Below are 15151 nucleotides of genomic sequence, written 5' to 3'. Positions count from 1 at the left end.
ATCACTTCGTTATGCATTATCTAGGTCAGAAAATGTCGATAATTGGATCGGCATACCAGAGGAAACAAGGTGGAAGTGACGCCAAAGTGACAACGAGCTCGGTCAGATACCTTTCGAATACTATTCAAATGGCATTCAAAGGTTTATCAAGGCCAGCCAGTAACGGACAAATTGGAAGCCTTGTTTCGCATCGCTCTGCAAGATCCATGAAGCCAAGATACGAGAGCTTACAGGGAAGTCCCTTCACTGCTTTTTTGTGAGTTTTTTCGGCTTCTTCACTGCACCATGTTTGGCGACATGGGAGCCATTCCTACCAGAGACCTGGTTGGTAAAGTTGCGCTCGGATCGGCGGCGCTGGCTGGCTGAGCGACCACTGTTCGTGCCAGTTCTGCCGATCTCGCGAGTGGTTGCAAGAGCAGGAGCTGGAGCTGGAGCATCATCCTCATCATCAGCAACCTCCTCGTCGTCGTCCTCGCCACCATGATTGTGTCCATTGCGAGCATCATGGTCCTGATCAGCATGACCCCGATTGTTTCTTTGACGAAGGGCCTCATCAACGACCCAACGCTCGAATACAGGAAGGATTTCAACATCCGGGAAGCGAACACGACTCGGCTGCTGGCGCACCGGTCTCTGTTCACCAGACCCATCGTGTCCAAATCCAGAAGCTTCAGCCTGTCGAGCCTTTTCCTTCTCTCGCAACTGAGTCATCCATGTGCGGGCCCTCAAGACCAACTGCCGGATGTCGGCAAAATTCATCTCGCGATTCGTGCAACGGTGGAGCCAATCCGGAACAGGCGAGGTGATTGCCGTGGGGTGTTTGCGTCCAGTCGCGAGACGATCAACATTTCCAGGTGCCTGGCCTACGGTGTCTGCATTGGCCAATCGGAGCTGTTCACGGCGACGAAGGACGAGTTGAAAGCTGCGCACTCCACCCCAAGATTCCATGCGGCCCAGTGATTCCAGGAGGAGCTCACACTGGGTGAAAGGCCACTGGTCAGCGCGGTATCTGGCACGCTGGTAGTGCTTCCGACAGTAATGGGTCCAGACCCAACAAGGGAAGAGCTTTGTTGTGGCTTTGTTGCGACCGAAGATATGCGAGATAACCTTGCGGTAGTGCATGCCGTCCGGAGAAGGTTGCATTCTGCATGGAGAGGCGAACTCACACTTCGTGCCTTGGGGGACTTCGGCCTCGTGTGGAGGCTGTAAACTGCAATCATCTGGGCTTCCCTCAATCATCACATCCGGTTCCTTGTGACAACCATCTGGGGGTAGCATGGACCGACCCAAGCCATTGGGGTCAAAGTCGAAGGGTAGGCTTGGCAGGTGGAGAGATTGACCGTCCCCGTTGGCTGTGGGAGAAAGGCCATGATCGCAGCGAGTTTCATCGATTGGTGGAAGGATGACATCTGAAATCACGGGAGTTGGAGATGGTAAGGAATCCTTCGAATGAGATCGTAGATTATCGACAAACGGGTTTGAATCCCGGATCACTCTTCTTCTCTGGGCTCGGTGGGCCTCATCTGGGTCGAACCCGTTTTTGTTGAACGATCTTCCCAAGAGGGAAGTGGAGATGGGAGCATCGTGAACCTCTGTTTCATCTTTGATGGAGGACAACACGTCTTGGATCAACGCATGTTTAGGAGGGCGTGGGGTAGATGGAAGATTGTCTTCCTCAGGCCCAAGAAAAGGTTTGATGGGAGTGTGTGAGCCCATCTCGTTGGAGATGACAGGAGAGGATGCTGGTGTTGTTGATGGATGATAGAGGTGGAAAATATGAAGATATTTGATAAGGTTTGCTGAAGTTTGATGAGATCTGACGAAGGATGAGAATGACCAGGAAGAAGGAATAAGATGGAGAATTTCTGGATTTTATACTCACCTTCACTTTGCGGAAACTTCCTTCAAAGTTCGAGTCATCGCCGTGACGATAGAAGTGTATGGGCCAAGTGAATGAATCAAAGCCAACTCACGCATAGCCGAGTCGCGGATTTGCATTGTGAATGGTTTCCAACTTCGTGATACATCAATCCCTCGAGGCGTCCATCCCCACCGTCCATCCTCTTGATCTACAGTTCGTACATCTTTGAAGCGCCAGCATGGGCATCTCGGCTTTGTTTCCTTTCCCCCTTCCCCATTCCCCCACTGTGTATGCAGGGGACATGATATACTACACAGGTGAAAGCCCTGTCACTTGGAATTGATATGTCAATGGATAGAATGCACAGTGTGCCAGGAAGAATATCATCCATGGATCTGCTATATATATTAGTCTACTCGGATAGAATATGTAGCGGGCTACCAAAAATCCTACGCAGTAGCTGGGTAATTGCACGAGGCCTTCATTTTCATTAAAGTGAAAGTAGCTCCAGGTACAGTAGTAACCATGACCCATCATTACCCATCCATCATTTCCGCTAAAAAGAAAAGGGCAAAAAAACAAAAAAAAAGCAACTGTATGAGTTTTCCCATACCGGGAGTCGAACCCGGGTCTACCGTGTGAAAGACGGTTAGGCTAGCCGTTACCCCATATGGGATGCCTAGGTTAGAAATTACCCAGATTTGTCGTTACAAACCTAAATAGAAGTCAACTGGACAGTATCCCGGTCTCGATACTAACATTTGCTTCCCGTTCCTCCCGGGTTACATTCACTCCAAATATTCAGAGTATCTCCAATTCTAACATTACGAGCCACTCTTTATCGCCTCTGATCGCCAGCGAGAAAGATTTCATAGCTAAATTCTAAGAATGGGTAGCTTACGGTGATATGGTTTGGTTTAACGTGGTGATTTGAGACGTTGTATTTACTCAAGATAGTTCTCTCTTTAATCGGGTTGATAATTGACGGAGTCGAGAGAGCAAGTCACGTTAAGACCCTTCAGGAACAATGTCTTCGTCCAATTTCATAAACAATCTCATCTCATCCATTCAATCTAAATCGAACTTCCATGGTTATGTCCACGAAATCAGGGCCGCCATATCATTCCACTAAGTCGGAATATTCCAAACCCGCTGTTAGCAGGTGCATATCTTCGAATATCCATATCACAGTGAGTTGTGTCTTTGAAGCCTAGCTTGACAAAAAACCCATACGCTGGTGCTTCGGCACAGACGGCCAGTGGGATGCCTTCGGCCTTGGCCCGATCAAAGCCTAATTGGACCAGCTTGGAGCCAATTCCATTACGCTGACAGGATGGCTTGACACACATGTAGACAAGCTCTGCACTGAGGATTAGCATGAGTCAGCGCTATAATCAATTAGCGCACATACCAAATCGATCCATCGCTTCTACCTTCTTGGAAATTTGATCGGTCGCCTTCACCACCTCTTCAAAGAGACCAGGATTCAGTCCGTCAGGAATGACTTGATTGGAGTCCTTATTCTCTGCGTCGACTGATGTCTCTTCAACTGGTTGCTTCCGTGCAAGGGCAAAATAGCCAATGATTTCGTCGGAATCGGAATCAACTGCTTTGAAACTCTCCATCGACGGATCGGAAAATCCACCTCTGACAGCACCAGTATACATTTGCATTTGGACGGCATCGTTTGGCCAGTCCTTGAAGATGAGACGATTGATACTCAGGCTTAATTTAGCGACGTGAAGGAAATTGGCCAAAAATGGAAGGTCGGATTCCAAAACAGGGGCGATAGTGTAATTTGGAGCCGCCATTGTGTTTCACAAGGGAAAAGTCAGGGATCAAAGCTTATATTCCTAAGCTGCAGGCTCTTCGCATCCATCAAGGAAGACTTAAGTACTCAGAAGCGGACAGGCATCTGGATTTCGGCAACGCGTGTCCCTTAGGCCACCAGATATAAAACGACAAACAATTGCAGGCAGCAAGTGATGATATTGGCTTTCCGACAACGAAGAATAGTCATCAGTGTAGGCGATCTGAAGATCGTGGGGATCCGAGGTTGCCATCGTCGCAGCGGGGTCTCTCCCTAATGCGCTAATCATCACCTTTACGGGCAAGTCATCGGTTCTGGTCGCAGGCTGCAGGTGGAAAGGCGCTATTTATGCTGCGTACATCTGTTTAGCCAAAATGGGCGCCGGCAATTAGAAGTCCGAGCTAACTTGGACCATGCGGCTTGCATACAGCCCCACGTAGCTCGGTTTCAAGATTTGGGGACCGACGTGAACACGAAAACGAGGGGCTGTTTCTTCACCAATTTCCCAATCGAGTAATTGGTGTCCGGGAGTGCCGGCAACTGAAGTCCGATTCAAAGCCTGCAAAACCTGCAGGATCCGATCGCGGTAGTATTGTTAGGTAGTGTGGTGGCTGGGTGGAAATTGCGGGGTAAAGCTAGGCCCTGAATACCCTGAAACTAATCCTCGATGGGCCATGCACCCGCTGCGATTGCAGAAAGATTCTTGGAATCAAGCATCTTAACTCCGCTTGGGTCGAGGTTGCAACCAAGTGCATTCGTTTCAACTATGATTGGAGGTCAACCATTTGCCCAGAAGATGAGTCTGACACTCGAATTGAATCAGATCAGCGGCATAGGCTTAACGCCGCGTTCATGTGGACCCTAATGGAAGACCGGAAGGAGTGTTATAAATTGAGAAGAGTTTCCTGAAAAGATTTGTTTCAAGACATCGGATATTCTAATCATTCTTTGATAATTGGATCATCTCATACCGACGGCATGAAGCCTGCCGTCTATACCCTTCTTGGCCTGGCTGCTGTCAGCCAGGCTTCACCTGCTGAGAAGCGGGCAGGCACTGCCTCTGCATTCAGCTCCAACTCTGCAGGAAACTACAAGTTGTCTTCCATCGCCGCGCCGGTTCAAGGTGCTGGTAGTCCTGGCTCCGAGTCGACCTGGAAGCTTACTATCGATGACACAAGTTCCGGTCACAAGCAGACCATTGTCGGCTTTGGTGCTGCTGTTACCGATGCAACTGTGACTTCTTTCAACTCGCTATCGAGTTCGAGTCTGCAGACACTCCTGAATCAGCTCATGACCGGATCGGGTGCCGACTTCTCTTTGATGCGCCACACCATCGGAGCTTCAGACCTGTCTGGTGACCCGGCATACACCTACGATGACAACGGAGGCTCAGCAGACACATCACTCTCGGGCTTCAATATTGGCGATCGTGGAAATGCGATGGCCAAGATGTTGGCCTCGATGAAGTCATTGCAATCCAACCTCAAGATCTTCGGCTCTCCCTGGAGCGCCCCTGGCTGGATGAAGCTGAACGGTGTCATCGACGGATCCACGACTAACAATAATCTGAATGATGGCTACTTGAGTAGTGGTACCGGAACCTCGGGATATGCCAGTGCATTCGCACAGTACTTTGTCAAGTACATCCAGGCCTTCAAGAACCTTGGAGCCCCTATCGACGCAATCACTATTCAAAACGAGCCTTTGAACAGCCAGTCTGGCTACCCCACGATGTATGTCTATGCCGACGAGTCTGCACAGCTCATTCAGAACTATATTGGTCCTGCTATCTCAAAGGCCGGCCTGGACACGGACATCTGGGCGTATGACCACAACACCGATGTCCCCAGCTACCCCCAGACTGTCATCAACGGCGCCAGTGAATACGTCGACTCAGTCGCCTGGCACTGCTACGCCAACCCAGTGGACTGGACCGTCCTCACCACCTTCCACAACAGTAACCCATCCGTGAAGCAGTACATGACCGAGTGCTGGACCCCGTCGGGAACCTGGAACCAAGCAGCCGACTTCACTATGGGACCGTTGCAGAACTGGGCTGTCGGTGTAACAGCATGGACTCTCGGCACCGACTCCAGCGACGGCCCGCACCTCTCCAGCGGCGGATGTGCTACCTGCCAGGGCCTGGTTACCATCAACAATGGTGCTGTCATCTACCAGCCGGCCTATTACATGATGGCGCAGTTCAGCAAGTTCATGCCTCCTGGTGCCATTGTCTTGAGCGGTACTGGTAGCTACACCTACTCCAGTGGTGAAGGTATCCAGTCTGTAGCCTCGCTGAACCCGGATGGAACTCGTTCCGTTGTCATCGAGAACACTTTCAGCAACGATGTTTATTTGACCCTCACCACCCAGGGTGGACAGGAGTGGAGTGGTAATGTCCCCAGTGAGTCGGTCACTACCTGGGTGCTTCCGGCATCCAGCTAGAGTGAGCTCGTGGGTCGATAAACAAGGGCAACTGTGTTTATAAATGTTTTAAGCCCCATAGTTTAAAGGAATTGACGATCATCAATGAGATGTTGTATCTCCTGGGCCTTTGTACTTATTTCAGGCGTACACAACTTCCGGTTCTCCGCCCAGATCTAGCCGACAAAATTGGAGGCATTCCTTACTCCTACTAAAGACAATCTAGTACTAGTTCTGACTGATAGCCTCACCTCGGTGTCTGTGCACTAAACCCTCACAGCAACGAAAACGGCCCTGTCGGCTACACAGATATCGACAAAATCAAGTACGCGTTGAACTAGCTTAGACAAGGGACAGAATTGTCAATTTACTCGAGTGACACTATATTCACGGACTGTTGAACTACCACGGGGTTGTCATTACATACCTTGACTAGGGGCAGAACGTGCTAAAGGGGTATCGGATCTAACGGTGGCGTGACCATAAAAGGTGGCCTGCCAGTGGTGGCAGCCACACCTACTCACGTCGCGGCATTCATTTGCAAAAATATTGCCAGTAAAGTAGCCAGAGTGCTGTGGATTTGATTTTTGCAGTTGCTAGTAATAAGGCTGCTCAGGGACAAGGAAGGGTGGAGTGTAGCAGAGATGCAATTTATAATAGCTAGAAAATCAATATCTATTTTGAAACTTGAAGCTATTGTCGGCAATTGAATTGCCTCTACCTTTGGCATATCCCGGCCCCTCGATGTCCGATGGAGATACCGGGAAGTACCCCCCTCAGTTAGGGTTGAGGCTGCACGTGATCCACCCCTCCTTCGACAACTACACAACCAGTCCAAAGCAACAAGTACAAATTAATGATCAACTTTGAAAAAACTACGTGGTTTGGAGAGAGTGTTGTAAAAGAATGCAATTGAATAATTTTGCGTCTATCATGCAAGGGTCATTATCATGCTCAATACAGCCTTAAGGGCCGAGAGCGCAGTCCGGCTCCCTATGTACAGGAGCATCCCAACAAGGGACGGGGAGCGGATATGCAAACAGTCAGTACACAAATCACTTTTTGTGTAATCTGGGTTTTTTGAAATAAAACATCAAATCATGAGGGTGAAGAAGGGCCGAGTTTTTCGCTGAAGTAACGGAGCAAAGGGAGGTGGAGGTATCATTCACAAAACGCCAAGGGTATGCAATGGAAGGAAGGCAAGCAGAGGAGACGAGATCACTGGGCAGCAGTGGACAACTGGTTGTGCAACGCCTGAGTGAGAGCCTCCTCCTGGCGCTTGCGTTCCATCTCCATCAGATATTGGGCGTACTTGGAACGGGGGTTGTGAATACCGCACTCAGTCTTCTGCTGGCCCTTCCAGCGACCAGAGCGCTCGTCCTCATCGGCAGCGACGGGCTGAGTGGAGTGCCAGTCACCGACGCTCTTGTAGCCACGATCGAGGAGCTCGTTGTAGGGAACGTTGTTCTCCTTGACGTACTGCTTGACCTGGTCGAAGGACCAGTTGGCCATGGGGTTGATCTTGATCAGGCCAGCCTCATCGACCTCAATAACGTCAAGGTCACCACGCTTGCCACCCTGGCTGCGGCGGCGACCAGTGAGAACGGCGTGGACGTTCAATTCGCGGTAGGCACGCTGAGCGGGCTCGACCTTGGCGACCCAGTCGTAGAGCTGGTCGTCAGCCTCCCAGAGGCGAGAGCCATACTTGGACTCGAATTCTTTGGCGTCATCAGCACCGGCAGGCTTGTACATATGCACGGTGTTGTTAGGGTAGCGCTTCCGGACACGGTCGACCAAGTTCAGAGTCTCTTCGAAGTGGTGAAGAGTGTCGAGGAAGATGAGGTCGACCATCTGAGGCCGGGGCACCTCGAGCTTAGACAGCATGTCCAGCGTGACGAGACCCGTCAGGCCAAAGGCAGTAGTCTGGAAAAGGTGAGGGAGAGATGTGATGCACCATTTCAAGATGTCTGTAATATCATGAGTCAGATTTGCATCATTGAAAGCGGGGTTGAACATGGAATGAGTATAGAATCAAGACATACCCTGAGGCTCGAGGAATTGCAGCTGGCGGTTCAGAAACTGGAGATGGGGCTTGGTGAAGACGATTTCAGGAATGTATTCTTCACTAGAAGAACCACCGCTAACGTAGCCAGACTCGGTCATGTTATCTCTAGAGTCGATGGCACCCTCGACATCGGAGGGGTAGCTAACAGGCATCTTGGCCGGCATGGTGAAGTGTGCAGTGATGTATGGGAAGTATGAGAGTATACAAGAGGATGAATGAATTGTACCACACTGCAGGGACGGGGGACACCAAAAAGAGCTTGAAGATGGAACTAAGAGATGACAATGGCAGGAATATAAGAAGAACAGGGGCAATCACGACATCATCTCGGATGTTCGTCCCTGGCATCTCATCCGACGGCCTTCCTTTGCCGTCCATTCTGCCGGAATGCAATCACATCATTCGGAGTTACCGCCTTCTGGGTTGGGCGATACTGCTGAAAAATTCGTTTCGGTCAAGTTCTGGAGAATCACGCAATACCTGCGCAACTGGTTCGTGTGGGCCCCCGAACCATATTAAGGGCAGCTCGATAGCTCGTGCTTTCCTGACAATTCCGGTGCTTTGGTCTCCCACGGTTGAGTAGAGGTGACTCGGATGATAAATCACCCCAAAGGGACGCAAGCTCATCTCCGCGACCCTATCCCCGGTTGCTGACCAACATTGTTCCCGGGGTTAGGTTGGGTCACCCTGCTGCGTACGCATGATGTTAGCGGTGTTCGAGAAAATCGATGGAAACTGGATTTTACTGGATCGCCGTAGCTTGATCTACGTCGTAGTGTCATCGATGGAGTGTAGAGTGGCTCTATACGAACTTACATCCCTGGCGTGCTCACTAGCTGCCATCGAACAGCTATGATGTGATCGGGACCCTTTTGACCCTGGCTCATTCTGCCCAGCGGTGAAAGAGCTCTCTCCCGTGACCACACGTGCTCTGGGTCAGGTGACAGCTATCGTGCACGAGCCACGTGCCGATCGCCAACGGGTTTTGGGAGGGGCATCGTTCTGGATTCTGAGCATATCTTGTTTACGCGTACACCATGGATTCTCGCGCCTCCCGCCAGCGGCCCTCCCTGGGCCAGATGCGTAGCAATTCCTTCATCCAGGATCACCAGCAGTATAAACCGCCCATTCCGATCAGCCAAAACATCGGTGAAGTGCTGGAAACTCAGCTGGATGAGAGCTTGCCTATTTTGACCAACCCAATTCACCCCAATCCCCAGAGAGTCCAGGACAGCGGCGTTATTCATAGCCTCTTCCACCACCATGCCAATCCGCTCCCGCAGGGCACTGCGCGCATTGTCGCGACTCTTTTCTATAAATCTTCCAAACCCGTCCACCCCAATTTACACCCCGACGCGTCGTTCAATGCCGCACTCGGTCATACACTACAGGCGCCCAAAGTCCCTGAAGGATCTGCCCCAACGGATGACATGGAGAAGATCCCGCGCGAACCCCCCGCGCCGGAACCCGAACCGCTGGACCACCTGTATGGAGCGCATGTGTCACAGCTCTGCTTGACCAACTTCCTCCAAACTCTCGAGCAACTCCCGACACCATACCAGCGCACCAATACTTCACACCGCTGCTTGGATCGCGAGGATCAGCCTCGCGTGGTCGAGGTCACATTTTCCCCGCCACCGGATCCTGAGTACCTCTCCTTCGCGGATCTCCGTAAGCACGAAAGCATTTGGCGCTTCGAGCGGGAATGGAACGTCGAAGTTGTTCTGCAGAATGAGGGCGTCTTCCGCCGGCATAAGCGCTTGGCCGTGTTTGACATGGATAGCACATTGATTCAGAACGAGGTGATTGACGAGATCGCCAAGTTTATCGGCGTGGAGAAGGAAGTCTCTGTAGGTGTCCTATATTCAAGTTGACAATGCTGGCAGCAACTAAAACTAACCTGTCAGGAAATCACCGAGCGTGCCATGAACGGCGAGCTGGACTTCTCCGCATCCTTGAAGGAGCGCGTTGGCCTTCTCAAGGGTGTCCCCGCAGACGTATTTGAGAAGCTCAAGTCCGTTATTACCATCGCCCCCGGCGCTCGAGAGCTCTGCCGTGCATTGAAGACTTTGGGCTATAAGATGGCCGTCCTGAGCGGAGGTTTCCAGCCCTTGGCTGAGTGGCTCGCCGAGCAGCTTGGAATCGACTATGCGGTCGCCAACCATGTAAGTCCCGATAAGAACCACCCCGCAAACAAGCCCCCTAACAACCTCCAGCTCGAAATCGACGAAACCACGCAAACCCTCACCGGAAGACTAGTCGAGTCCAAGCCCATCATTGATGCCGCCCAGAAACGCGCCCTGCTCACTTCCATCGCAGCTGAGAACAACATCCCCATCTCCCAGACACTGGCTGTCGGCGACGGGGCCAATGACCTCCTCATGCTCCACGCAGCCGGCCTAGGCGTCGCCTGGCGCGCCAAGTCCAAGGTCCAGCTCGAAGCTCCGACCCGTCTGAACGGAGAAAGCCTCCTCGATATTCTCCACCTGATCGGTTTAGATAATGAGGATATTATCGAGTTGTCTGCTGCAAGCAAAATGCTCTAAGATGCATTCAACCTGCTCCTCGTGTAAGAGTGAAGGTTTGCTCTCTTGAACAGATGCGCTAAACACAATACCCACTTTTTCGCCTTTGGGCTTTGATATCCTTTTCGTCGGTTGCAGTTGCATACTGCTTGAGATAAATCGACGATCATTTCTTTTTCTATTTCTTTTCTCTATTCCTCCGCCCGGATTTATGCTCGTGACAAGGAATTGGAGCAGTGCAGAGTCTGTTGGACATGGGGTGATCTATAGCCCCCTCGGGCGTGCCTCATTTGATGAATCGTAGTCATATACTCAGTTTGAGTCCCCCGCCAGTAGTATAGAGCTTACTGATACGTAGTAAATGGAGACGCATGAACACAATGAAACCATTCATGATATATGATTGTATTTGAAAAGTACACGAGACCATGACCTCGCGATCATTCGTAACTCGAATGTACAGAGAACCGTTGATGGTGGTACAAGACACTTTAGCGTTGAAGTGTTGAACAATTGAAAGGCAAAAAAAGAAAATCTAACCCCAGCCCAAACCAAACCAATGCAAAACTCGGCGCCAAAACATGAATTCGAAATGAGTGAATCTGCCACGTCTATTATTGTTTTTGAATAGGAAAAACTTAGCGGGTGGCATCCGCCGTGGCGACAGTCGATTGATCGACGGTACCCTCAGCAGTGCTGGGGCCACCGCGACGCTTCTTCAACACGTTCTCGATGAATGCCTCGCCGGCCTTGTAACTGCTTCGGACCAGGGGACCGGAGGCGCAGTACAAGAAGCCCAAGTCGAGGGCGCGCTGGCGCCATGCCTCGAATCGGTCTGGGGTGACGTATTCCTCGACAGCCATGTGGCGCTTCGTAGGACGCATGTACTGGCCGAAAGTGACGACGTCGACGTCAACAGCACGGAGCTGGCGGAGAGCATCCCAGAGCTGTTCGTCTGTCTCGCCGAATCCAAGCATGAGGGAGGTCTTAGTGATGAGGTCCGGGCGGGCTTCCTTGGCAGCCTTGAGAACGCTAATGGACTGCTGGAAAGTGGCGCGGCGATCGCGGACGAAGGGGGTAAGAGCCTCAACGGTCTCGACGTTGTGGGCGTAGACATCCAACCCAGAGCGCGCGACTAATTTGGCCATTTCTAGATCACCACGGTAATCACCCGTCAGACACTCTACCAGGATGTTGGGCGCTTTCTGCTTGATTTTGATGACCGTCTCGGCAAAGTGGCGAGCTCCGCCATCTGCCAGGTCGTCTCGGTCCACAGTCGTCAGAACGACGTATCCGAGACCCCAGCGCGAAATGGCCTCGGCTGTGTTCTCGGGCTCATGAGGGTCCAGCGGGGCGGGGGCACGGTTGGTCTTGACACTACAGAAGCGGCATCCACGCGTGCAGGTATCGCCCATCAGCATGATGGTAGCCGTAGCAGCTTGCTTATCGCCACCACCCCAGCAGTCGGAAATGTTGGGGCAACGGGCCTCTTCACAAACAGTGGTAAGATTTAATCCACGAAGATCCTTCTTGAGACGCTGATAATTCTTCGAGTCCGGGATGGGTGTCTTGAGCCACGAGGGCAGGCGAGTCATTTCCTTCTTGCGGCCGGCCGGACCAACCATGGCGGTCTTCAGAGCATATGCTTCGGACGGATCAAGCGGCTCCTCCTTGCCAGAGACGAAGTCCGAAAACGAGGGGCCGGCATTCATCTTATCGCGGAAGGTTGTGGCTCGCCGCCGTGTGGTTCCTTCGGGTGTGTTGGAGGCGGCGGAGGAGGCATCGGTGGTGGCGTAGGTTCGGTAGAATGAGGGGATTGTGGATGAGACCGGAGAGACGGACGCTCTCACGGACGAGAGATGCCGTAGGCTTCTTGCTGGTGCGGCCATTGCTGTGTATGTGGCTTGGTAAGTAGAGGTTCGAGGATCGCGGACGAGATAGTAGGTCGAATCTATTCCCGCGGGAAACCTGAGGCCAAAAATGACTAAGCTGATCGTCCGCGGCAATCGCAAGTCCGAATCGCAAGTCCGAATCGCGAGTCCGAATCGCCCGGCTCTGGCGGTGAGTCTGCACATACTTTTATGGGGTAAATGTTTACTAAGGGAGCTATTTGGATGATGCTTTGCTATTATAGTATCACTCTAATTGTACAGATTCCATGTACCCAAAAAATCAAAACTTCCAAGGAGCGAATCGCAATGCAAGGGTATGAAGGTAAACGTCACAGGAAAGAACAGTAAAAAGAAAGTTCGAGTCAATCGAAAAGAGGGAATCATTGATGTGAAGGAATATTAGAGTCATGCTCAGGATGAGTGCAAATAATAGAGGTCCAAGGAGATGATGCAGTCGATGTGAAAGAAGACAGTGCGTAAAGAATGAGGATCGTCCTCAGGACAAGCGTAGAGAGTAAAGGATCAAGGAGAGGATATAGTCGATGTGAAGGTGGAAGGAATCAACATGTGAAGAATATTAGGGTCGTCCTCTGCATGAACACAGAAGGTAGAGCATCAAGGAAGGGGGTGTATTCGATGTGAAGTTCAAAGGAAATAGTGTGTAGAGGAGAGACTCAATGTTGAACATTGGCTTCGAGTACTTGCGCGAGTACCTCGACGGCAGATTTGAGTGTGTCATCTGCTCGACCGCAAATGGCGAACAAGAGGTTGTCGATAATGCCTTCGACTTGCCGGCGTAGGTCCATACTGTGAGCACCGAGGGCGCGGTCTTTCATCCGGCCAGGGGACCCGGTGGGTATTTGGATACCGAGCGTGCTATATGCCTTGACAGGGAGGGCATCAACTGTGTAAGGATCGCTGCGTGTCGATATAGATGGTTTTCGACGGTGAAGTGTAGATAAGGAAACAAGGTAGTTGCGAGCAATGAGTGCAGCGCAGAGACCATCGAGAAGGTTCTCTGCAACTTGAGGGAAGATAGTTCGAAAAGGCCGAAGTAGTACCTTTTCATCGTTTCGGCGAAGATAAACAATAACAGGAGATGTGAGCCTCAGCATATGGCGAGGAAAATCTTTGACTGAGTGGTCAAGTTCTCCGAGAGTCCACTCGTGGTCATCTAGGGTCCATTTCTGGTCCAGTAATCGCTGTTTCTCGTCTTCTTTCTCAGAAGGATTTGACGTGTGACCAGAGGAAATGGTCCCCGGCGATGAGGATGCTTTGGGGCTGACACTGCCCGATCTGATTTCCGGTTGGGGTGACCTATTGCGCTCTCCCTGCGCGGACTCAGGCCTCTCGCATACGACGGTAGATGTGACACTGTCCGAGGTCAATGATCCTGGATCTGTATACGCATCGTCATCTTTGCTGTCTTGGTAGCTATCCATGGAATAGCCAGATTCACGGGTACCATAGCCGCTGTCAGACATGTTAAGCGGAGTGTCTGGGCTGAAAGCAGACACCTCTTCCTGGCGCTGGTCAGGCGTCATTGGAAGAGGGTGAGGTAACAGCGCTGGCGGTGGTAGCGGTGGTGGCATGAGTGGAGCCATAGATGGAGGCATGGACGGCGATGATTGCCGTGTTACTTCAACAAGCTTAGGCCTTGAAGCGACCGCGAAGCGCTGGAGTTGTACGTGAGCATGGTTGGCCTCAGATCCAAACCAGGCTGAAGAACTTACCACGGGCTCCTCCAAGGCCTTGGCCCCTGGAATGATGTCCAGCTTAGGCATTGGCGGATCAGTTTCAACAATCTGGAACTTGCGACGGTTGAACTCTTTGGGGGCCTGGTCTTTATCCTCACCCGCCTCGAATGGTACTCCCTGCAGCCACGTCTGACAATACGAGAAGTTAGTGGGGACCCAGCTCGCTTCGCTTGAGTCAGTGGCCGTCCTCGGCCGTTGAGGTCTTGGGGAGGTGCCTGGGATGACTGCTTTGGCACTGAGCACTGAACGTGGTGATGCGAGGGAGCTTTTTGCTATCTTGCCAGGACTTGTATTGGGGGTGGGCGGTTTATCCTGCTTCTGACTGGCTTCTTCACATTGCCGAATGAGATTGGAGTGAGCTGCGTGAACATTTGTCACGTCCGTCCTTCGCCTTTCTTCTAATGCTCGTGTCCACCCAGGTGGACGGTAGGCTTTGTAATGGATTTTTTCTTCCATTTCGAACGGTAGCGTAGGCTCCCCCGGCGGTCCCTTCTCTGGCTCCTTCATGAGCTCCTCCATAGGCTCGTCCGCGGTGTCATCGATAAGTTGTTCAACAGATTCTTGTACCGTCTCCTCAACAGGCGCTGAAATAGGCTCATCAACTGGCTCAACTGCCGTCTCCTCGGAAAGCTCTGGAGTCGGGGTATCCTCTTCGCTGGTTGTGTTGCTCTTGCATTCAAAGTACGAAGAAGATTCCGCACCCGCACTGGCGGGTCGCGAATCTGATATCGGGGGACTGGGAAGGAGACCGAATGCTGACATGTTGGCGACGGTCAAGTTCTGATCAGATCGCCATGTTCGTAACCTACGACCGGCT

General features: G+C 51.7%; 7 protein-coding genes across 7 annotated transcripts; 2 read left to right on the top strand and 5 right to left on the bottom strand.

The window, feature by feature from the left end:
• Window positions 1-243: 243 nt before the first annotated feature.
• On the bottom strand, window positions 244-1716 carry N7443_008058 (putative pathogenicity factor; the record flags this gene model as incomplete). Its single annotated transcript, XM_056888114.1, has 1 exon — window positions 244-1716. The coding sequence occupies one exon, from the start codon at window positions 1714-1716 to the stop codon at window positions 244-246; it is 1473 nt and encodes a 490-aa protein (XP_056739805.1).
• Window positions 1717-2967: 1251 nt separating this feature from the next.
• On the bottom strand, window positions 2968-3672 carry N7443_008057 (GNAT family N-acetyltransferase; the record flags this gene model as incomplete). The annotated part of the gene is made up of 2 exons (XM_056888113.1): window positions 2968-3221; window positions 3273-3672. 2 exons carry the CDS (start codon window positions 3670-3672, stop codon window positions 2968-2970), a joined length of 654 nt encoding a protein of 217 aa, XP_056739804.1.
• A 977-nt stretch (window positions 3673-4649) lies between these two features.
• N7443_008056 (glycoside hydrolase family 30 protein) lies at window positions 4650-6116 on the top strand (the record flags this gene model as incomplete). The annotated part of the gene is made up of 1 exon (XM_056888112.1): window positions 4650-6116. One exon carries the CDS (start codon window positions 4650-4652, stop codon window positions 6114-6116), a length of 1467 nt encoding a protein of 488 aa, XP_056739803.1.
• A 1197-nt stretch (window positions 6117-7313) lies between these two features.
• met16 (phosphoadenylyl-sulfate reductase (thioredoxin)) lies at window positions 7314-8324 on the bottom strand (the record flags this gene model as incomplete). Its single annotated transcript, XM_056888111.1, has 2 exons — window positions 7314-8062; window positions 8138-8324. 2 exons carry the CDS (start codon window positions 8322-8324, stop codon window positions 7314-7316), a joined length of 936 nt encoding a protein of 311 aa, XP_056739802.1.
• An 873-nt stretch (window positions 8325-9197) lies between these two features.
• On the top strand, window positions 9198-10706 carry N7443_008054 (phosphoserine phosphatase SerB; the record flags this gene model as incomplete). The annotated part of the gene is made up of 2 exons (XM_056888110.1): window positions 9198-10010; window positions 10068-10706. 2 exons carry the CDS (start codon window positions 9198-9200, stop codon window positions 10704-10706), a joined length of 1452 nt encoding a protein of 483 aa, XP_056739801.1.
• Window positions 10707-11323: 617 nt separating this feature from the next.
• On the bottom strand, window positions 11324-12574 carry N7443_008053 (lipoate synthase; the record flags this gene model as incomplete). The annotated part of the gene is made up of 1 exon (XM_056888109.1): window positions 11324-12574. The coding sequence occupies one exon, from the start codon at window positions 12572-12574 to the stop codon at window positions 11324-11326; it is 1251 nt and encodes a 416-aa protein (XP_056739800.1).
• Window positions 12575-13251: 677 nt separating this feature from the next.
• On the bottom strand, window positions 13252-15096 carry N7443_008052 (uncharacterized protein; the record flags this gene model as incomplete). Its single annotated transcript, XM_056888108.1, has 1 exon — window positions 13252-15096. The coding sequence occupies one exon, from the start codon at window positions 15094-15096 to the stop codon at window positions 13252-13254; it is 1845 nt and encodes a 614-aa protein (XP_056739799.1).
• Between the last annotated feature and the right edge of the window lie 55 nt (window positions 15097-15151).

Source organism: Penicillium atrosanguineum, assembly GCF_028827265.1.
Source record: "Penicillium atrosanguineum strain IBT 20685 chromosome Unknown utg000006l_segment0_segment0, whole genome shotgun sequence".
Classification (NCBI taxonomy): Eukaryota; Fungi; Ascomycota; class Eurotiomycetes; order Eurotiales; family Aspergillaceae; genus Penicillium; species Penicillium atrosanguineum.
Note: the sequence above shows the minus strand (reverse complement) of the source record. Positions and strands in the feature narration are given on the sequence as shown.